At 48.0% G+C, this 23,204-nt stretch overlaps 1 protein-coding gene across 1 annotated transcript in view; it reads left to right on the top strand.

Annotated features, from left to right (window-relative positions):
- KYNU (kynureninase) overlaps positions 1-22,920 on the top strand; it is a 68,194-nt gene extending 45,274 nt beyond the window's left edge. The window contains exons 10-14 of the mRNA XM_029072337.2: positions 2,268-2,341; positions 18,343-18,395; positions 19,380-19,465; positions 21,143-21,373; positions 22,519-22,920. Coding sequence (XP_028928170.1) covers positions 2,268-2,341; positions 18,343-18,395; positions 19,380-19,465; positions 21,143-21,373; positions 22,519-22,626 — 552 coding nt within the window. The 3' untranslated portion in view covers positions 22,627-22,920. The remainder of the gene's footprint in view (positions 1-2,267; positions 2,342-18,342; positions 18,396-19,379; positions 19,466-21,142; positions 21,374-22,518) is intronic.
- Positions 22,921-23,204: the final 284 nt, after the last annotated feature.

Here is a 23,204-nt window from a genome sequence, read left to right on the forward strand (position 1 = left end):
AATACTACAAAGACGATGCCAGACAGTGAACACATTCTGACATTCATCCTTGTTCTCTTTTTTGTTGAGTCTCTGATGTAATTCTCTCAGCGTAGAGTGCCTAGCGACCCTTCCTGCGGGTACCGCGAATGGCCATCGAAAGATGAATCGGATGCGATCTCCATCTTATGTCTTTCAAGTGACCCCCGTCACCAAACTCTCTGGCCGCCTCGCACCGATCTCGTCGAACTGAAACCCGGGTGTCCTTTTGGTCCCTCCCTCCCTCCGTTTCTCGCTAAATGTCCTTGCGCTTTTCCAAATTGCATTCCCACAGATTTCTGATGTTAATGAAAATACCCAGAGAACAGTTGGCAGTATAATGAATTTTTTGTACAAGCAGAACTCTTCTGCCTTCACCTACGGAGAGCGTGGCGCTGGGCCAAAATGGATGTGAAGTGGCTGAATGTTCAAGCGATGGGAAATCCTTTTGGATGAGTGACTTTGATTTTCCCAGGTGTGGCTAGACGGCGGATATGCAAGTGTCAGTGGCTGGGAGAGAAACTTCCCTCGTGCTATTTGTCTACAAGACAGTGTGGCGATCAAGCTGGAAACAGTGTAGTCTTGGGAATTTCTCAAAATACTACTGTTGCCCCTTTGAGAGACTCATTTTCTGAAATGCAGGTGGGGCAATTAAGCTTGACGCTCTCCAGAACCTCCTAGGGTACAACCTCCCATCATTTCTTTTATCGTATTTGTTAGCATTGGTTTGTGGTTTGTGGTCTGTGCATTGTAATTTGTGTGTATGGGCGTGTGTGCTGTGTGTGTGTGCAGGTGTGGGTTGCAAAACTGACTCATACGCAGCATTGAGTCCCTGTTCATTTAATAGCCTGAGCCACTCCACCGACTGTACTCGTGGTGAGGGTTATTTTTTCTTGCTTTTTCAGTCTACCATCGGCCCTTGACCTCACTTAACTTCCCTCTGTTGGTTTCTAAGCACTTCTCCAACTCCAGCCTAATCTGAATTCCAATTTCATCTTCCAGGGGCAGACTACCCCTTCCACTGCCCTCTCCACCCACAAGCTCTGCACCTTCTCCGGGCCCACTGAACAGGCGGCTATAGTGATGATATATTGAACATCACACCCAGGCTGACCAGAGGGGAGACGTGAGAGTTAAGGGCTTAGGTTGCTATTCGATCCTTTGAAAACGGGGCTGAGCTCTTCTTCTAGACCTTCAGCTCCATAGACGGGCTGGGAAGGTGTGTACTGATTCTACTGGATTGTTCTCCCCCAAGTGCTTAGTACGGTGCTCTTAACACAGAAAGTGCTCAATAAATACCACTGATTGATCGATTAATCGACTATCCCCTTCCCATCCGTTTCGCATGCGCCTGTGAGTCATGCAGACCCGCCTGCATTTTTCTCTTTCAGCGATGAACGATTAGCTCGTCGTGGGTGGGGGATACGTCTATCAACTCTGCTGAACTGTTCTCTTCCCAGGGCAGTTCAGTGCTCGGCACAGAGGAAGCGTACGGTAAATATCATTGAGTGGTTGTACAGGTCAGGCAGGATGACATCGAAAATTCTGTTAAACATCGGATTACCAGGCTCGTAGCCCTGATCCTGGAGGAGACTGGATTAGTGTAGCAGAAATTTCTCTGGGCACATCCTCTCTCTGTATCTTAGGACTTCTTTGTCTTTTTGGGGTTTGCTAAAGGCTACCGCTCCTCATCGCTGTCCGACTTCCCAAATGCAGTCTTTTTTTTTTTTATGGCGTTTGCTAAGTGCTTACTATGTGCCAGACACTGTACTAAGTGCTGGGTTAGAAACCAGCTAATCAAGTTGGACACGGTCCTTGTCCCAGATGGGGCTCACTGCCTTAATCCCCATTTTACAGATGAGGTAACTGAGGCACAGAGAAGTTAAGTGCTTGCCCGAAGTCACACAGCTGACAAGTGGCGGATCCGGGATTAGAACCCACGACCTCTGACTCCCAAGCCCGGGCCGTTTCCACTGAGCCACTCTGCTTCCTCTGTACGAACTGCTTGGGCGAGGACAATATAACCATATAATAGAATTTGTTCCCGGTTGCTTTCTGTGGGCACAACATTGTACTAAGCACTTTGGAAGACACACCACAATGTAAATGGTAGCTGGGATCCCTGCCCACAATGCTCTTAAAGTCTACAGGGGGAAACAGATGAAAGTATGTAGTTTGTTGCATTTAAAAAGCGGTAATGTGAATCGTGATGGAAAAATCTGCTTCTGTTTCTGTTTTGCTTTACTTAGTATTTAAATTCGGGAGCTGGGGGCCTCGCTGGTGCCTTTATTCACGAAAAGCACGCCCGCACGGTAAAGCCCGCGTAAGTACCAAATGCTGCCTTTAAACACCAAAACTTTCCCGGTTCAGAAGTTGTCCGATGCAAGTTTCTCTCTTCTTAAACACTCCCGGCCAATGAGAATCTGTGTCAATTATAATTATGGTATCAAATTCCACTTACTTAGATCGGCTTATTCAAAATAGCTGCTTTCCTAAGAGCGTCTTAGCAAGTACTAGAAATTTAATCATAAAAGGGATACTTAGGATGTTAAAAATAAGGAACTTCAATCATGGATAAAAGACAGTTTAATGTAAAGAGGATACATTTTCTTTCAAAAATTAAACTTAAAAAAAATCTCAGATGTCTTGTGGCGAGCAAATCAAAGAAACCTCCACCACCGTGTCTAGTGGCTCCTGAGAAGAGGGGTGTCTTTATTCAAATGATACCTCCTTTGAAAGCTGAAGTGGTACATGAAGTTCTGCTAGGGAAGGTTTATCTTTCTCTGAGATTTTCTAAACTGTAGGAACTCGGAGGAGCCGAATGGCAGATTGGCTGGAAGAAATGCCATATTTTCTCCCTGTTTTCTATTGCCACTTCCGCTTTTTAGGGAGAGAACCAACACAAACCTAATACAGTAACAATTGTACACATTTTTCTCAGGCCACAATTTGGGCAGATCTGAATCCTGGCTTCTTTTGATTCCCTGCTGGTTTGGTTAACTAGATCCTGTTTGGGAAGGACAAAAGGAAAAGCTTCCAGCACTAGTCGCAGGAGCGATGGGGAGACCGTCTAGACTCCCGATAGATAATATAATCACATTTGATCAGTGTTCCCTCCGTCTTCCCAGCCAACATCCAAGTGCCCTAATCTTGGCGACGACTGCAGTCTTGTATGATGAATTGAATCAGTAATCGCATTGTAAGAGCCTCCCGTGGGGCTGAGGTCTGGTTCCCAAGCGCTGATCCTACAGAACACTTTGCCCGAATCCATCCGAGGATGGAACGGGTTTTCCTACTTGTTTTGGGAAATGGAATTTCTGCAGGTGGGAGGCCGCTTCGTGAAGCAGCAAGGCGCAGTGGAGAGAACAGAGACCCGGGAGTCAGAGGGCGTGGGTTCGATTCCCCGCTCCACCACTTGTCTGCTGGGTGACCTTGGGCAGATCACATCGCTTCTCGGTGCCTCAGTTAGTAAAATGGGGATTGACTGTGAGTCCCACGTGGGACAGGGACTGTCCGCCTGATTTGCTTGTATACTCCCCAGCCCTTATCACAGTGCCTGGTACATAGTAAGCACTTTATAAATGCCACAGTTATTATTATTGCTATTATCATTATTACATCAGAAGGAATGATCCTCTTCTAAATAGCAGGCACCTGACCCCTGCCTCTTCCTATGGCTCCTCCAAGCTCCTCCTCATCGCATTTCCTCCTCTCTCCTGTCCACACACACGTGCACAAAGACACAGTCCCCTTGCCTACCCGAGATGCTCAGTAGAGACCTTTCTTCCTTCTGCTTCTTCCGAGCAGAGAACAGCAGCTATCACAGCAGGTGACGGAAAAAATAAAATCGGCTCCTGGATTCCTCAGAGCCTGAGGTGCTGAGCAAAAGACTCTCATCATAATAACCGTGGCATTTTTTTTAGAGGCTTGCTATGTGCCCAGCACTGAATTAAGGCTGAGTAGCTATGAGATAATCATTTTGGACACAGTCCCTGCCCCACTTGGGCCCCTAGTCTAAGGGGGAAGGGAGAACAGATATTTCTTCCTATTTTATAGGGGAGGAAACTGAAGGACAGAGAAGTGAAGGGACTTTCTCAAGATCACACAGCAGGCAAATGGAGGAGCTGGGATTAGAACCCAGGCCTCTCGACTCCCGGGCCAGTACTCCCTCCACTATGTCACACTCCTTCTTTCATCACCTGGACCTTACTGCTACTTCTCACTAAGCCTCCCCAGGCTACGGGCCGCTTTTCTCTAAAATGTGTTTTCGGTCTCCTGGGAATAGAATCCTTTAGGGAAATGGGAACCGTCCTTTCCACGGCGCAGTTTGTCCGGACACGACTTAGAGCGGAGTCCGAAGAGACCGTTCCATCCAATCATATTTATTGAAGCGCTTACTGAGCGCGGAGCACTGTACTAAGCGCTTGGGAGAGTACGATAGAACAATACGCAGGCACGCCGTTCTGTGTGGGTGAGGCTTTGGACCAGGTGCGACTACTCTAGGCCGAGTCGACGGCCGGAGAATTATCTTTCAGAACACGGCTCAGCCCTTGCAGAGAACTGAGCGTATCTACCGCCTGTCTCACTGTCCGCCCCGTTGCCACAGCAGTTACGGCACTCTGGCGCCGTCCTTGTTGAAAAGATGGGTATGGAGGATGCCGGCAACTGAAAGATTGTCGGTTTTATTAGTTCCTCCAAATAGAACTGAGCATTCTCCATCTGCCCAGGCCAATTAACTGTGACCTCTAGGGAAGGAAGTCAGAATCAGGGGTGACATCTTTGGATGGGGAGGCCAGGGCTGTTAAATCAATCTTTCAATTAAAGGTATTGATTGAGCGCTTATTCTATCACTATATGGGTCCACAGAGCTGACACCCTGACCACAGATGGTCAAAATCTCTGCACTCCAGACCTGTTGGGGTCTCTTGGATGGGAAAGGTCCAAGCCACCCAGAGCTGATCGATCGATCTATTCAATTCATGGTATTGATTGAGCAGTTCCTGAGAGCAGAACACGAAACTAAGCACTTGGGAGAGGGCACTACAATAGAGTTAGTTAAAACGATCCCCGCCCTCAAAGAATTTTCAGCCTAATGATGATCATCGATGATATTCATTGAGCGCTTACTACGTGTGGAGCACGGTACTAAGCATTTGGAAGAGTACAACGCAACAGAGTTGCCAGGCGCATTCCTTGCCCGCAACGAGCTTGCAGGGTAGAGAGGGAGACAGACATTAGTATGAATAAATAATTTACGATATATAATTTGAAGACGTGTACATACTTGCGGTTGGATTGAGGGTGGGGCAGATATCAAATGCTCAAAGATCACGGGCGCAATGCCAGGAAGAATCGGAAGATTGAGAAGCAACGTGGCTTAGTGGAAAGAGCATGGACTTGGGAGTTGGGGGGGGGGCATGGGTTCTAATCCTGGTTCCGCCAGTTGTGTGTTGTGTGACCTTGGGGAAGCCACTTCACTTCTCTATGCCTAAGTCACCTCATCTGTAAAATGGAGACTCAGACTGGGAGCCCCAAGTGGGACAGCCTGATTACCTTATCTACCTCAGTGCTTAGAACAGTGCTTGGCACGTAGTAAGCACTTAACAAATGCCATCGTCATTAGCATTGTTATGACAGAAGGGGGAGGAAGCCATTAAAATAAATTTCAGATAGGGGAAGTGGCAGATTCTGAAGATATGGATGTAAATGCTGTGGGGTTGGAGGTGAGTGAGTATCAGGTGGTGGGTGGGGTGAGTATCAGGTTCTTACAGGATACAGGCCAAGTATATAGGGGACACAGGGGAGGGCAGATAAGGTGGGGAAATAAAGGGTGAGGCTGGGAAGGCTTCTCGGAGGAGATGCCATTTTGGTAGGGCTTTGAAGATGGGAAGAGTGGAGGTTATCTTCTCCATTCAAGTGATGACCTCCGTGTGATTTCCCCCAAGCCGCGTTGTCTTTATCGAGCGTCAGGGTTGACCGGTGAACTTCCCTTAGCACAGCGGAAAGAGCCCAGGCTTGGGCGGCGGAGGTCATGGGTTCGAAACCCAGCTCTGCCACTTGTCAGCTGCGTGACTGTGGGCAAGTCACTTCTCTGTGCCTCAGTTCCCTCATCTGTAAAATGGAGATTAAGACTGTGAGCCTCACGTGGGACAACCTGATTACCCTGTATCTACCCCAGCGCTTAGAACAGTGCTCTGCACATAGTAAGCGCTTAACAAATACCAACCTTATTAAAACGGTCCCTCCGTCCTCCCTCTCTGAGCCAGCACAGGCCCCTGAGGGAGTCCCCCGTTCACACCTATCCCGCCGTCGACCTCTGGCCCGCGTCCTCCCGCCGTCCCGGGACGGCCTCCCTCCTCACCCCCGCCAAACTAACTCTCTTCCCCTCTTCAAAGCCCTACTGAGAGCGCACCTCCTCCGAGAGGCCTTTCCACTCTGAGCTTTTTCCCCTTTTCCCTCCGCTCCCTCTCTGCTCCCCCTTCACCTCCCTTCTGCTAAGCCCCCTTTCCCCCCTTTCCCTCTGCTCCTCCCCTTCTCTCTTCCCCTCCCCTCAGCACTCTGCTCATTTGTAGATTTTTCTATTCCCCTATTTATTCCGTTAATGAGGTGTCCCTCCCCTTGATTCTATTTATCGGGATCATGTTGTCTTGTTCTAGTCCGTCCGTCTCCCCCGATTAGACCGTGAGCCCGTCACTGGGCAGGGATCGTCCCTTGTCGCCCGAACTGTCCATTCCGAGCGGTTGGGACAGTGCTCTGCACGGAGTAAGAGCTCCATAAATACTACTGAATGAATGAATGAGTCGGGGAGGATAAGGAGAATTTGTCTCCGTCAAAGTATTCGGTTTTAGAGCCGCTTTCAATGCAGACCAACTTGCGGTTCCCTGAATTGAATCCAACGGAGTGGAGTCTCACTGCTCCGCAAGTGGCAGTGTGAGAGGCAGTGTGGCTCAGTGGAAAGAGCACGGGCTTTGGAGTCAGAGGTCGTGGGTTCGAATCCCGGCTCGGGCCCTTGTCAGCTGGGTGACTCTGGGCAAGTCACTTCACTTCTCTGGGCCTCGGTGACCTCATCTGTAAAAGGGGGATTAAGACCGTGAGCCCCACGTGGGACAACCTGATTCCCCTGTGTCTACCCCAGCGCTTAAAACAGTGCTCGGCACATAGTAGGCGCTTAACAAATACCAACATTATTATTATTATTATTATTATTGTTATTAAGTGGCTTTTTCTGGGCCCGGCCGCAAAGCCCTTCGCCATCCTCTGGACCAAGGGCGACACCTGCCGGTCTTCCCTGAGTATTTAAAACGCCTCATCCCTTTTCCCTTTTTCCCTTCTGCCGCCCAGAGCGGATCCCGGCTAATTCACACACATGCCAACCGGTTGACCTCTCCGGGCGCCTTCACTGGTTTCCGTTAGGCCTACCATCCCACCAGAGTGCCTTTTCTTGGAGTCTCCCCCCGTGAGATCGCCTTCACGTTAGCACCGGTCACCGGCCGCCTTTCTCTTCGCCCTTTCGGCTCGAAGGACAGATGGGGCCTACGGCCGAGGGGCGACCCCGGCAGTGAGTCGGGAAGGGGAGATTAAGGGCCGTGGGAGGGGTGGGGGGAGGGTGAAATCTTCCCAGGACCCGCCGGGCCCCATCTCCCCAGACCGTCACCTCTCCCCCGACTTGGACGCGGAACCGTGACCGGGCCGAACGGGGTCAAACCGGGGCGACTTCGGAAGGCGGTCGTTCTCCCCGTCGCCGTGGCATCCTTCCTTGTCGCCGGAGCGACCGACGGTTCGGTTCTATGCCGGACCGGCCGCCCGGCCCCGACAGCTCGTCGTCGGTTACGACCGGCCTTTTCATCGGACACACGCGGTCTCCCTCTTCTACGGAGTTCCGGGGCTCGGAAGCGGCTCTTTGCCTTCACTGGGAACTGGGAGGAGGGATCCAGAGACTGTGGAGCCACTTGGGGGACCAAGAGTTCCCCAGGGACACACTCCACATCTGCTGACTTTGATGTCCCTAGACCAGAGGCAGGAAAATAGGAGAGATGGTATTTTAGGGGCCGATCCGGAGTCGGACACCTTATTTACCATCCTGTAATGTGAACAGCCAATGATGCCCACTACAGTGAGGGCCGGGAAACTGCAGTCCTGACCTCTCTGTCATTCCCCGGGGAACCAAGGACCCAAGGCCACGCACCTCTCCAGAGACACTCATTTACCAAAGGTTTAGACTTCTTTTTCCTCAAGAAAGTCTTTGCTGTTTCAATTGGCAAAGTAGCTATTGGGTTGCCAGTTATGGTGACTGATGTAAAATTCCCAAGGTCAGCTTTTCTAGCAGAAGTTGGGCACTCTTAGCGCCATGAATCTCGTTTGACCTTCTAGGAGAAAAAAAAGAAATATATGAATGGTATTCGGGAGAGTGCTGTAAAAATGGAATATTTATTCGATAGTGTTTATTGAGCACCCACCGTACTGGACAGAGCAACCTACCGGACTGTTACTGCGGGCAGAGCATGGTACCTCGCCCCATCCACTTGTATCCACCCCAGAGCTTAGTACAGCGACTGGCAAATAGGAAGCGCTTAACAAATACCACAGTTATTATTATTATTATCGTTACTGGGCATGTATAGTGTTAGTACTGGGTAGCGGGCAGCTATTCAATCGTATTTATTGAGCACTTCCTGTGTGTGAAACACTACGCCTACTGGGTATAGAGCTCTGCACTAAGGAGTAATAATAATCAGGGTCCTTGCTAAGCGCTTACAATGTTCCGAGCACTGTTCTGAGCACTGGGTAGACACGGGTTAATCGGTTTGGACACAGTCCCTGACCCACGTGGGACTCACGCGCTTAGTCCCAATTTCAGACGAGGCAACTGAGGTCCAGAGAAGTGAAGTGACTTCCCCGCGGTCGCAGAGCAGAATTGTGGTGGAGTCGGAATTATTAGAACCCACATCCTTCTGACTCCCAGGCCTGTGCTCTATCCATAGAGTCATGCTGCTTCTCGCACTAAGCCACACTGCTTCTTCTAAGTGCTTCTCCCAAGAGCTTGGGAGAGTACATTAAAGGATAAATTAGCCACGTCATATGGAAAACAATGCCACATTTTATTAAAGGTGAAAATTCCTGATTTGATCATTTTTCATGTTTCCAGGAGTTGTGTGACTTTCATGACACCAGACCAGTAGCCCCCCTCAGCAGGTTTAGATGGTGATTAGCGTGGCTGTGGGCTTTGGCTAGTTAGTATTTTCAGGACAATCCTTGTTCATTTGATGGATTTGCTCGGTTACCTTGGAAACCAGCATTTAGTGCATTGTACACAGTAGACGCTCAATAAGTCTTATTTTGACTACTCTAAGGATCTCTCTTTCCAGACCTGCAAGCCCTTTGATTGGTTTTATGAACCCGGCCAATCTCTTTGGCTTGAAAACCCTCCCAGACAGAACTTCCTTTTATTTGTCTTCCTGGGGAGCTTTGTAGCTATAGGATGGAACTCGGTTGTCTTATCTAGAAAAGTACACATTTTCTTTGAGAGACAGACAGGCTTTTACTAAATTTGGCAGACACATAATCAATATTCCCTCCCCTGAAAAGACAGAATTCATCAAACTTTCAAAATGGCTCAAAGCGAAGCAGGCGGGGGAAATCATTCTGGAAAACAGAATCTGCCAGTAGCCTCTTCAGAATTCCTCCGGAGCTCCTCCGGGGACTTTCCAGAGCCTCTCCAGAGATTTTCCAGAACCCCCCACAGGTTAATATCCTCCCAAGCTTCTCCATAGTTTCTCCAGAGACTTTCCAGGGATTTTCCTAGACCTCTCCAGACTCCCACAGCTTCTCCACAACGTCACGCAGATGCACCAGATACCCGGAACCAACACCTATTGACCGATTCGAGTCGCACGGCCCTCCGTTCACGGTGATGAAGGCGTTGTTTCTCTCCAACCTTGGAGCTGACTCTCCAGTACCCAAGAAAGAGTGCGAGGCCAAGCTGGTTAAAGGGAGCTGCAGGCCCGTCACGTGCCGAGCCGCTTTTACACCCAACATACTTTCTCTGGGTCCACGATGCCCTCCGTTCCTTTCTTACATTGGAAGATCCCCGAAAGACACTGACCTCATTCGGGAAGAGCCCCCATAAATCAAGTCTCTATTAAGCTGGCCTAGTGTCAAGAGCACGAGCTTGGGAGTCAGACCATGTGGGTTCTATTCTTGGCTCCGCGACTTGTCTGCAGTGTGACCTTGGGCAAGTCGTTTCACTTCTCTGTGCCTCGGTGACCTCACCTGTAAAATGGGGATCAACACTGGGAGCCCCATGTGGGACAGAGACTGTGTCCAACATGATTACCTTGTGTGTACCCCAGCACTTAGAAGAGTGCTTGGCACTTAGTAAGCGCCCAACATATACTATTATTATTATTATTATTGTTAGGTACTATCTCAAACCTGGAGTAATCACTGTAACTTTATTAATATCCCAGTTAGGATTAAATTGCGTTGCTGTTTGACTTTTAATTTCTGACAGGGAGGGATTCACATTTTTCTTACTCAAAAGCACGATTACATTACCGCTCTGTGCTCTCTGCGTTTTTGGGAGATTGGGCCCCCAGCCGTGATTTATGAGCTCGCTGAGATAAGGGTTCCTTATAAGCTGATTCAAACAGTTTTTAATTCTACTTCATTAGCCTTGGGAGAGTTGTTTCTTTGGAGAGCCCACTGTTGGGATTTAATTTAGATTACAGTCCCCTCAGCACCACGACATTCTCCGGGCCGGCCTCAAGGAGCGAAATGGGTAGCCGGCTCTACTCCTCACAAGCGGCTAAGTGGCTTCTGCAAGGTTTGGTGAGTTTTTCTTAAGTCCTGATTGGATTTCCATCTCAACGGCTATTTGTTTCTCTCGCTTGCTGCCGTAACCTGTGTGTGTGTGAGAGAGAGAGAGAGAGAGAGAGAGAGAGGGAGAGGTTGATTTCCTTCTGATGAGATTTAGTGGAGGGGGCGAGGCAAGGTAGAAGGGCGAAATTAGAAATCAGTGTTTTCTACTGGTTATCTACACTTGAATATAATAATAATAATAATGTTGGTATTTGTTAAGCGCTTACTATGTGCAGAGCACTGTTTAAGCGCTGGGGTAGATACAGGGTAATCAGATTGTCCCATGTGAGGCTCACAGTTAATCCCCATTTTACAGATGAGGTAACTGAGGCACAGAGAAGTGAAGTGACTTGCCCACAGTCACACACTGACAAGTGGCAGATCAGGAAATCGAACCCATGACCTCTGACTCCCAAGCCCGGGCTCTTTCCACTGAGCCACGCTGCTTCTCTACCATTCATCGTGTGTGAGTCAGTGAGAGCCCCATGTGTGACGGGAGCTATGTCTGACTCGATTAACCGGTAACGACCCCAGCGTTTAGTTCAGTGTTTCTCACATTAAATGCGTAGCAAATACTACCGTATACAAATGGGAATTTGAGTTGTTGTCACATATCCCATATAAAACAACACCTCGAGTTTATATAATGGTATTCTTCTTCCAAAGTGCTGTCCCACTCTATTTTTTGTTTTGACCTCACAACCCCTCTGTGAGGCAGGGGGAGACCAGAATTTAGCATCCCCATTTGGCAGTGGAGGAAACCAATAATAGTTATTTCGGTTACTAATGCTATTACTAATGATGATAATAGTGATAATAATTTTGGTATTTAAGTGCTTACTATGTGCCAAACACTGTACTAAATGCTGGGGGAGTACAAGGCAACAATAAACAGGCCCTTTCCCTGCCCACAGCGAGCTTTCAGTCTAGAGGATCCTGTCTCTTTGGGGTCACTCTGAACCCCACCCTATACTCCCCAACCTGACAAGTCTTTGCAGCCGTTCATGACAGTCATTACCGGTTCATGTATAGACACCGGCTCCCTTATCTGCAATTTATTTTATCATCTGTCTCCTCCTGGAGACTGTAAACTCCCTGTGGGCAGGGATCATGGCTACCAAATCTATTATAGTCGCGTTTTCCAAGTGCTTAGCGCTGCGCTCCGCTCACTGTCGGCGTTCAGTAAATGCCTTGTGTCGATTGATCCGAAGGGACGGTCCTTATAGGTAGAAAATACATCTCTGCCCTGTACAGGGCAGCTGCGGAGGAGTGGCTAGACCTCATATCAGGAGTAGATGGGTGAGTCTCCTCTCTGCCCCTCTGGCCATCTCTCTGCCTCTTTCTTTCTCTTTCTTTCTTCCCTTTCCCTCTCCAGCTCTAGGATGTGTCTTACTGAAAGAACTAACAGAATCGAGCAGATTGTAGGAGTTTTTCAAGTGTAAACCGAAGTGATAAAAATGCCAAACTCTCAAGGCGTTTAGGACTGTCATAAATGTGATAGGGAGATGTCATTTCTCTGTCGAGGTTATGTCCGCCTACGAGATTTCTTCCTTTTCGGTGCATGTCGTAAAAGAGCCATTTTTACGGTTCTCTCTCGATCTGGTGTAATTTGGGGGCGATTGTTTCGTGCCTCTGATTTCACCCAAACTCCCCTGTTTACTCAAATACCTATGGGAAGTCGAATACTGGCCTCAGTTTACCCTTCTGGCTGAGAATTGCCCATTCAGATTCTCCGTGCCTCCAGAAGCTCAGCCCTTTTTGAAGCTTGCAAGTTGGAAAGGACCTGTGTTCTTTTCAGCGTAAGAACCGTACATACTCTGCTTCAGAGGACAAAGGACAGAGTCTAGCTGCAGATCTGTGAACCTGATACTTTGTTTAGATCGAAAGCCCAGCTCCGTCCTCAGACCGAGGTGGTCTTTTCAGCCGAGGCCATTACTGTTGACGAGATTATATTTTTATTTCTCAGATGAAACTGCTCTTTGTGCGATAGAACAAGGCAGCGCCGTGCAATAGAATCATATGTTAGTGAGATAAACATCTCTCGAACCTCCGGGGAGTCCAGTGACTGCATCTTCAAGATCACAGGTTGCAATTTGAAAGTCGAGAATGTAGAATTTCTCCTTTTTGGGAATGACTTCTAACCTGCTATTTTTTAACGTGTTTTTGGATACACATTTAAAGTGGCTCCTTGTGCGAGCTTACAAAAAATATGGAGCTTAGTGATAAGAACCTTTCCAAATCCTCTTGTTTTTTGGACAGTTTGGGGGGGGGGGGTATTTTTATTTTTTTTAAAATCTGCAGGGCTCATTATCACCCACAGACTTTATCCCCATCCCTGATCCTAATAATAGAGTTCTTAAATTCAGTGCTGGTGCTCCATCCCCTTCTCGCGGCATCTGTCAAGGTATGATGCTGCTAAAGCGTCCCATTTTCCACCTCGGCCTCACTCTCCTTCACCACACCGTATTTGGTTTTGAGAAGCAGCATGGCCTAATGGCAAGAGCACAGGCTTGGGCGTCAGAGGACGTGGCTTCTAATCCCGGCTCTGCCACTTCTCTGCTGCGTGACCTTGGGAGAGTCATTTCACTTCTCTGTGGCTCAGTTACCTCATCTGCAAAATGGGGATTAAGACCGTGAGCCCCACAAGAGACGGGGATTGGGTCCAACCTGACTCCCTTATATTCACCCCATTGCTTAGAACAGTGCTTGGCACAAAATAAGTGCTTAACAAATACCATTATTGTGATTGTGTTTATCATTATTACCTTTATGATTACTATCCTTATAGTCTTTATTATTATGATATTTGTCAAGCTCTGACTTTGTGTAACTACAATATTTAATATAGAAAACAGCAATGAATCTCCAGGAAGTAAAGGGTTTTTCCAATGGTGGGCTCAAGTAAGATAGGAATTCGTGTCGGAAATTGTCTTCGCGGCGTCTTTAACCCGTGAACGTCCACTGGAGCAACAACCAACCGTGACCCGATGGTTGGCCGCAGCATTAGCACGGGGTTCCTCGGGAAAACGGCCCCCACGGTTGAGGGGAACTTCCTGTGTTTAAGATACCCACGGAGTAAACCCCCAGGGCATTCCACAAAGAACCAAGAATCCCAGTTCCACACTCAATGAGTTCCAGCATTCATTCAGTCGCATTTATTAAGCACTGACTGTGTGCAGAGCACTGTACTAGGAGCTTGGGAAACTACAATACAACCATAAAGAGGGACAATCCCTGCCCACATCGTACTCACAGTCTAGAAAGGGGGAGACAGACATCAATACAAATAGACAGACCTCAATGCAAATAAATAAAATGACAGTCCTGTGGGGCTGGGAGGCGGGGAGAGCAAAAGGAGCAAGTCAGGGTGACGCAGAAGCGAGTGGGAGACGAGGAAAGGGGGTCTTGGTCTGGGAAGGCCTCTTGGAGGAGATGGGCTTTCAGTAAGGCTTTGAAGGCAGGGAGAGTCATTGTCTGGAGGATTTGAGGAGGGAGGACGTTCCGGGACAGAGGTGGGATGTGGCCCGGGGTCGTCGGCGGGCCAGGTGAGACGGAGGCGCAGTGAGAAGGTTAGCACCAGAGGAGTGAGGTGCGTGGGCTGGGTTGTAGAAGGAGAGAAGTAAGGCGAGGTAGGAGGGGGCAAGGTGAGGGACTGCTTTAAAGCCAGTGCCAGGGATTTCATTCTGGCTCTGACCCCGTAAAGCCGCTCAGTACAGTGCACTGCACATAGTAAGCGCTTAAATATTATCGCTACTACTTATCTGTTGTGTGGTCTCTGGTGAGTCACATGATCTCTCTGGGCACCGCTTTCCTTTTCTGTAAGATGGGAATCACACCTGCCACTCCTCAGCTCACAGTGAGTTGTGACTGGTGTGAAAGGACATTGGAAAAACAAATGTTTTTTACGCATTGGAGGGCCACTCAAGTCTCTAGACTGTAATAATAATATTGGTATTTGTTAAGCGCTTACTCTGTGCAGAGCACTGTTCTAAATGCCGGGGGAGATACAGGGTCTCAGGTCGTCCCACGTGAGGCTCACAGTTAATCCCCATTTTACAGAGGAGGTAACTGAGGCACAGAGAAGTGAAGTGACTCGCCCACAGTCACACAGCTGACGAGTGGCGGAGCCGAGAGTCGAACCCATGACCTCTGACTCCGAAGCCCGGGCTCTTTCCACTGAGCCGCCTTTTGGAAGCGGCCCGTGCCTACCAACCCTGTTATGTTGTAAGCTCCTCGTGGGCAGGGAACGTGTCTACCAACTCTTGTTCTCTCCCAAGCGCTTCGTAATTATAATAATGATGATGGCATTTGTTAAGCCCTTACTGTGTGCGAAGCACTCTTCTCAACGCTGGGGGAGATACAAGGTGATCAGATTGTCCCCCGTGGGGCTCGCAGTCTTGATCCCCATTTTACAGATGAGGTAACTGAGGCTCAGAGAAGTTAAGTGACCTGCCCAAAGTCACACAGCTGACAAGTGATGGAGCCGGGATTAGAACTCATGACCGCTGACTCCCAAGCCCGGGCTCTTTCCACTGAGCCACGCCGAAAGTCGGCTCCGTACATAAAGAACTCCACACGTGCGTCGGTCTGGTAGAATGCGCTATCTCTTCGAGCTGACTCTTCTCCGCAAAGATGCCTCTCAGAGTCTTCATCGCTTTCATTTCTGACCGGCGACACTGAAAAACGATCAATAAAATCAACCCTCCAGAACACTGACGACTTGCGGTTTATCCCTTTGAAATATTTTGATATGTTGACTTTTAAAATGTAAATGCGCCCCGAGGCTTTCCACCGGAAGATGAGAATGAAACTCCGTCAACGAAGGCGTGTGTATGGGGCTCCCGCTCACAGAGTTCAGGTTGAAATTTTCCGCGAAGATTCAGAGATCTTCCCGGGACACTCTGGCATTTCTTCCTTTAGCAGTTCAGGCTCATTACCCGGCCGGCCATCCGGATGGTTTGGCAGACAACGCCATCCCAAGCCTGCGAGGTGGGGATCGGGTCTGCCGTCTCTGTTTTGTTGTACTTTCCCAAGTGCTTAGTCCGGTGCTTTGCGTGAGTGTTGGAGGAATGCGTTCGATCGATGGATGGGGTGCTTGGAAATGACGGCGTCGGAGTGGCCTCGCGGGAGTAACGGCAGGAGGAGTAGCGATGGCGAGTGGATAGATCACGGGCCTGGGAGAAAGAAGGTCACGGGCTCTAACCCCCACCCTTTCACGCGTGTGCTGCGTGACCTTGGGCGAGTCACTTCACTTCTCTAGAAGCAGCCTGGCTCAGTGGAAAGAGCCCGGGCTTGGGAGTCAGAGGTCATGGGTTCGAATGCCGACTCTGCCCCTTGTCAGCTGTGTGACTGTGGGCGAGTCGCTTCGCTTCTCTGGGCCTCAGTTCCCTCATCTGTAAAATGGGGATGAAGACTGTGAGCCTCACGTGGGACAACCTCATTCCCCTGTATCTCCCCCCAGAGCTTAGAACAGTGCTCTGCACATAGTAAGCGCTTAACAAATACCGACATTATCATTATTATTAATTCCCGTCTCTCCCTCGAGACTGTAAGCTTGTCATGGGCAGAGAATATGTCCGTGTATTGTTATACTGTACGCTCCAAAGTACTTAATACAAGGCTCCTCACACAGTAAGCGCTCAGTAAATCCGACCGACTGACTGACCTGGGTTCTAATTCCGGCTCCTCCGCTTTCCTGCCGTGTGACCTTGGACAAATCAGTTAACTTCTCTGCGCCTCTGTCTCCGCATCTGTAAAATGGAGATTAACTACCTGTTCTTTCTGTGAGCAGCAAGACGGAGGCCTAGAGAAGAATAATTTTCGTCAGAACGGAGGAAGCCGCTGATCTAAGTGCCGATCGGGGAGGGTGTGAAGGAAGAGGTTTTTACCACAACCCGGCGTCTTTGTTTCTCAGCTCTTACAGTTGGGAATCCACCCTGGGACTTGTGTGGTCTCTGTCCCGGCTGTTTATTCTAAGCAGGAAAATCAAAACAATTTAAAATCGCAATTATCATTGGAGTTACCTTGAGTTCTCTGCAGGAAAGGCGCCATATAAATGCAAAACCAATCTGCAATCTGTGTAATAATGGCATGAATAATTCCTTAGGCTCCCGCCTCATTTTCCACGGTGTGTTTCCTGTTTGGTGACCCTTCCGTGCAGGACCGCTGTGTTCTAGATTCTTTTTGTCTCCTGAATCGGAACCGTTTGCCAAATCTCTGCTTTTTCTTTCACCTAACGGGAGGGAATCGTTGGCCGTGACTTTGTTTTCGTTTACCCTTCCCTGCCGACGTTTACCCGGATAAAATGACTTCTCTTATGGGATCGGTTTAGATGGTAGCAAATGCCATATTCAGAATCTGCAAAAGGGAGGCCAACAGAATTGCCATTTGTTATTAGTGACTTTTTCCACTCCCTTCTTCACCGGTTCTCCCTCTCCCTTCTGCATCATCTCCGCACTAGGATCTGTGTCCTTTGGGCATTTGATGTTCACCCCCCCCCTCGACCCCAGAATACTATGTACCTATCAGTAGAGTATAAATGAATTATTCATATTCATGTCTGTCTCCCCCTCTAGACTGTAAACTCCCAGCGGGCAGAGAATGGGTCTGCTAACTCCATCCCAGGTTGTTCATCCCAAGCGCTTAGTACAGTGCTCTGCACATAGTGAGCGCTCAATAAATACTACTGAATGAATGAACTCCATTGGATTGTACTCTCCCAAGCACTTAGGACAGTGCTCCCTATGTAGTAAGCGCTCAAGTAATACCATTGTTTGATTGACGTCTGCCAATTCCGTCGCGTCGTACTCTCCCCAGTGCTTAGTACAGTGCTCTGCATATACTAAGCGCTCAGTAAATACCACAGATGATGTTCCACTTGCTAGGCAATGTCAGGACTTGATTGAGAACTGCTTCTGCAGAGAAGCACTGTGGCATAGTGGAAGGAGCACGGGCTTGAGAGTCAGAGGTCGTGAGTTCTAATCCCGGCTCTGCCGTTGATCAGCTGTGTGACTTTGGGTAAGTCGCTTGACTTCTCTGTACCTCGGTTACCTTATCTGTAAAACGGGGATTAAGACTGCGAACCCCATGTGGGACAATCTGATTGCCTTGTATCTATCCCAGCATTTAGAACGGTGTTCGGCACGTAGTAAGTGCATAGTAAGCACATAGTAAGTCCTTGACAAATGCCATCGTCATTATTATCATTAATAAATACCACTTATTAGCTGATTCATGTCTGCCAATTCTCTTGTATTCTACTCTCCCAAGTGCTTAGTACAGTGCTCTGAATGTAGTAGGAGCTGGATAAATATCACTGATGATCTTCCTCTTTCTAGACAGTGTCAGTGTTAATGACATTGTCAATCAAGAACTGCTTCTGCATTTTGAGCAATGCCTTCTGTATCGCACTGCTTGGCAGCTTCCTTCGACCGCATGAAATCTGACAGAATCGCATTTCCCTTTCAGGTTAGTCGGATGGTTCGGTCACGATCTGGAAACGCGATTTAAAATGGAGAACAGTGAGTAGATTTAAATTTCTCATTGAAGTTTGCCATTTGAGCCTGGTCACCGAGAACTTTTAGGAGTGTGAATTAATCGACCAGTAGCTCTTCAATGAGCACTGGGTGAGTACAATACAGCAGAGTCGGTATGAATGTGTGTTTGCTTGGAGATTTTTCGAACTCCACAATTCCAGTGGGGTGTGTCTCCTTTACTTTTCTTTTTCTGCTAGAGACAGACTCCTCACTAGGTGGACAGTGAACTAGGCAGGGATCGACTGTGTGTTACCTACCGACCTTAATGTATTGTACTCTTCCTGGCTTTTAGTACAGTGCTATGCACACAGTAGGTGGTCAGCTGACTGGTTTGAAAGGGCACCACTTAGAACTTCCCATCTTCCCATTGGTATGAGACTATTGAAGACCAACAATGATAGAGAGACTCGAGATACTCGAAGAGAGTAATTTAGAAGTTACACTATATTATTTCTCAGAACCATAAATATTCCAAGATCCCAGAATCTGAGAGAGTTTGGGTCTTTGGTCCCTAAAAGATGAAAAAGCCATCCTTAAAAAACAATTCACTCATTCAGTTGCATTTATTGAGTATTTACTGTGTGCAGAACACTGTACTGAATGCTTGGAAAGGACAGTTCGGCAACAGAGACATTCCCTACCCAATAATGGGCTCACAGTCTAGTAGCGGGACAACAGAACAAAACAAAACAAGTAGACAGGCATCAGTAACGTCATTATAAATAAATAGAATTATAGATATATACACATCATTAATAAAATGAATAATATATATGTACATATAAGCACAAGTCCTGTGGGGCAGGGAGGGGGGTAGAGCAGAGGGAGGGAGTAGGGGCGATGGGGGTGGGGGGAGCGAGGAGGAGCAGAGGAAAAGGGGCCATCTCACCAAACAGCAACTATGACTTGGAATTAGCGGCCATCCGTTGGCACCTGGAATGTTATAAATACCCAGCATTCATTTTCCAGAGTTGCAGTTGACTCCGGGAGTCAATGGATTTCGGATATCCAATCCTCCGATGTTGCTGGTCAGTGCTTTACATGCTAGTTTGGAGGTAAGTAACCAAACAGCGTGGCTCAGTGGAAGGACCCCGGGCTTGGGAGTCAGAGGTCATGGGTTTGAAACCCGGTCCTGCCACTTGTCAGCAGTGTGACTGGGCAAGTCACTTAGCTTCTCTGTGCCTCAGTTCCCTCATCTGTAAAATGGGGATTCACTTTGAGCCTCACATGGGACAACCTGATGACCCTGTATCTACCCCAGCGCTTACAACAGTGCTCTGCACATAGTAAGCGCCTAACAAATACCAACATTATTACCTCGGCAGGGGAGGTCAGTATGGAGTGTCTGAATATCAAAGCTCCCCCTTCATCAGTATATGCCAAGATAAACTTTAATGAAAAGAAGCTTGGGCAATTGTTAAATTGTCAGCTTCTTGAAGGCAGTACCCTGTTTCCCAACTTCCCAGTTCTGTTTCTCCCTACGTGGGTGGGGAGTTCAGTGGCAACTGTCATTCATTCATTCATTCATTCAATAGTATTTATTGAGCGCTTACTATGTGCAGAGCACTGGACTAAGCGCTCGGAATGGACAAATCGGTAGCAGAGAGAGACAATCCCTGCCCTTTGACGGGCTCACGGTCTAATCGGGGGAGACGGACAGCCAAGAACAAGGGCAATAAATAGAATCAAGGGGATGAACATCTCAATAAAACAAGAGCAAATAAATAGCATCAAGAGCAGATAAACAGAATCAAGAATCAACTGTCCACTGAGATAGCCCCAGAGAAGCAAATAGAAAACTCTGATCATTAAGGAAGCAGTGCAGCCTAGTGAATGGAGCACAGGCCTGGGATTTGGAAGGTCTAGATTCTAATTCTAGCTCTGCCACTTATCTGTTGTGTGATCTTGGGCAAATCACTTCCCTTGTCTGTGCCTCACCTACCTCATCGTAAAATGGGGATTCTGACTGTGAGCCCCATGGGGCCGTGGACTGTGTCTGACTAATTAGCTTGTATCTACCCCAGAGCTTAGCACAGTGCCTGACCCAGAGGAAGTGCTCAACAGTTACTATTAAAAAAACCAGGAATTATTAGCCCAGTTCTCATTTCTGTGATAGGAGAGGGTGAGATGTGTAAGGGCTTTGAAAAATGCAAACGGTCTACCAATGCAAGGTACTATTAGTAAGACTTTCCTCCTGGCACAGAAAACAGTCACTTTGAATATGTGCAATTAAGTCTTCTCCTGATTTTCTTTGTTATAAAACTGAAGGAGATGTTATAAAGGGAGAGGGGAAATCCTTTCAACCTTTAAATTGCATTTTAAAAATTTTCTCCAAATGGGTTGGTTAAGCACCATCACTTGTGAGTTTATATGAAGGTTCATTCCACAAAAGGCTTTGTCCCCAGTACAAAATTTCACATTCTAGAAATCCTCCAGGAGCACAAAGGATCTGTTCTAATCCATTAGCTCTTGCTACTTAGAGGGGAGAAGTTGAAATAACATTTGAGGGGTCTACTTACAAAATGAGCCAGCCGTCACTGCCCAAGAATACGGGAAGTCTCGAGTGGGTAAAATTTACCAGGTTTTTCAAAGCGGTGTAATCTAAAAATATGACATTTATTGGAAAGGTCAGAAGAAGAAGCCCAGCTGCTTCTGAAAAGGGTGTCTGGTTTGTCTTTCCTGCTTTGCATATCGGGAAGGAATTGTTGATCCAACTGTTTTATGTGGCGCAGGTATTTAATCAAACGACGATGAGCGCATTAAGGAAGAAATCCATTCTGCTCACTGGCTACCTGGAGTACCTGATCAAGCATTACTACGGCAAAGATAAGGTCGACCGAGGGAGACCCTCCGTGAACATAATTACCCCATCGCACCCGGAGGAGAGGGGCTGCCAGCTAACACTGGTGTTTTCCATTCCAATGAAATCTGTCTTTAAAGAGCTGGAAAAAAGGGGTGTGGTGGTGAGTATATATCCCTCACCCTTTTCGTTTATTTTCCTTATAGTTATTCGTTCATTCATTCAATCGCATTTTACTATGTGCAAAGCACTAAGCGACTAGGAGAGTACAGTGCAACAACAGACAACATTCCCTGCCCACAGTGAGCTCACAGTCCACAGGGGGAGACAGACATTAATATGAATAAGTAAATAAATGACAGATATATACATATGTGCTGTGGGACTGGGAAGGAAGATGAATGAAAGGAGCAAGTCAGGGTGAAAGGAGTGGGAGAAGAGGAGAGGAGGGTTAGTCAGGGAAGCCTTCTTGGAGGAGATTTACCTTCGATAAGGTTTTGAAGTAGGGGAGAGCGATTTTCTGTCTGTTGGGAGGAGGGAAGGCGTTGCCGGCCAGGGGCGGGATGTGGGCGGGATGTGGGCGAAAGTTCGGCGGCAAGATAGACGAGATGGAGGTACTGTTATTCAGCACTTACTATGTGCTGAGCACTGTGTGGAATCTGTGGGGGTGAAAGGAGATAACGGATGTAGGAGCACTCTGGAAATGTAACACTGCCAAACAAAAGCAGGATTTTATTAAGAGGAGGAGGAGTAATTACCATCCTATCGTCATCCTATGCCAGTTCCTCTGAGCAACATTAGAAAGCCCCAGCTTAGCTAAGACGTTTTCAGTCAATTTAAAAAGAAAAAAATTCAGAAAAACTGGGCAGCAAATGGCCCGGAATTGGGACCGTCTCAGCTTCCCGGTTATGGGGATCATCTTCCGCTGCTGGGCTCACTGTCAGTAGCGGATGCCGACATCTGGGCGGAGCGTGTTCAGTGCAGGTTCATGTTCAGCCCCGTGGCATCCTAGGACTTGTAGTATGATCCTTCCAGAACTTTCTGAAGACGGACCCGGCGTTCAGGTGTCAGGCCATAGGAGAGTGTGATCCGAGCATCACGTTCGCTGCTTCCAGTGTGCCCAATTCTGGACTCAGATAAAAAGACTCGTCTCTCTGTCCAGGGCAGTTGCAGCGACAAGGTGTTTGCCCATAGGGAGGTCTGGTCTCGTACTTTCTATTCGCTCCTAGATTTATGAGTCTTCTCTTGACTCTTCCCTATGGGAAAATGGTGATTGTCTTCAGAGACCACTCTCTCTCTTTTTTCCAGTGTGATTCACGAGAACCGAGCGGGATCCGCCTGTCCCCCGTTCCTCTCTACAATTCCTTCCACGACGTCTTCAAGTTCATTCAAATCCTGAGATCTGTGATGGTGTAGGAACCAAAACCAGTCCATCCCATGGGATAGGGCCATTCTGGGCCTCCCCTCATTAGCTCTCTCCCCTTGGGCTTCGGGTAGAGAACAGGGGGGTGGAGAGGGGACATGGACTAACCCTCTTGCCCATGGCTTGGCTGCATTCTGGGGAATTTGGGGAGTTGATGACCGGGGAATGAGGTACGCAAAGCACCCGGTTTTGGAACATATCTCTGGGATCCATGGAAGATTGATGGAATCCGAAACTTTCACTGGGTTTTCTTCGGTGGAAAAATAAAAATCAATTGCCGCTATGTTCCCGACGTGTTTCCTTTGCATGGAAAAAGCCTTCATCCAGAGAGCAGATTGAAAGGGGATTTTGTGAGCCAGGTCCATCATGGCTGGAGAGCAATGAGGGAAGGGGTAAATGACCAAAACTTACATTCAGGCAATGAGAGTAGAACTGAATTCCTTCAGTTCGGAAGGAGATGGTATTCACCACCACTTCCCCTTTGCTAGATTGAAGCGATTTATTCAATCACATTTTTTGAGCTCTTTATTAAATGCTTGGGAGAGTACAATACAACAATAAACAGACACAA

The sequence above is a fragment of the Ornithorhynchus anatinus genome, chromosome 9, assembly GCF_004115215.2.
Source record: "Ornithorhynchus anatinus isolate Pmale09 chromosome 9, mOrnAna1.pri.v4, whole genome shotgun sequence".
Taxonomy (NCBI): domain Eukaryota; kingdom Metazoa; phylum Chordata; class Mammalia; order Monotremata; family Ornithorhynchidae; genus Ornithorhynchus; species Ornithorhynchus anatinus.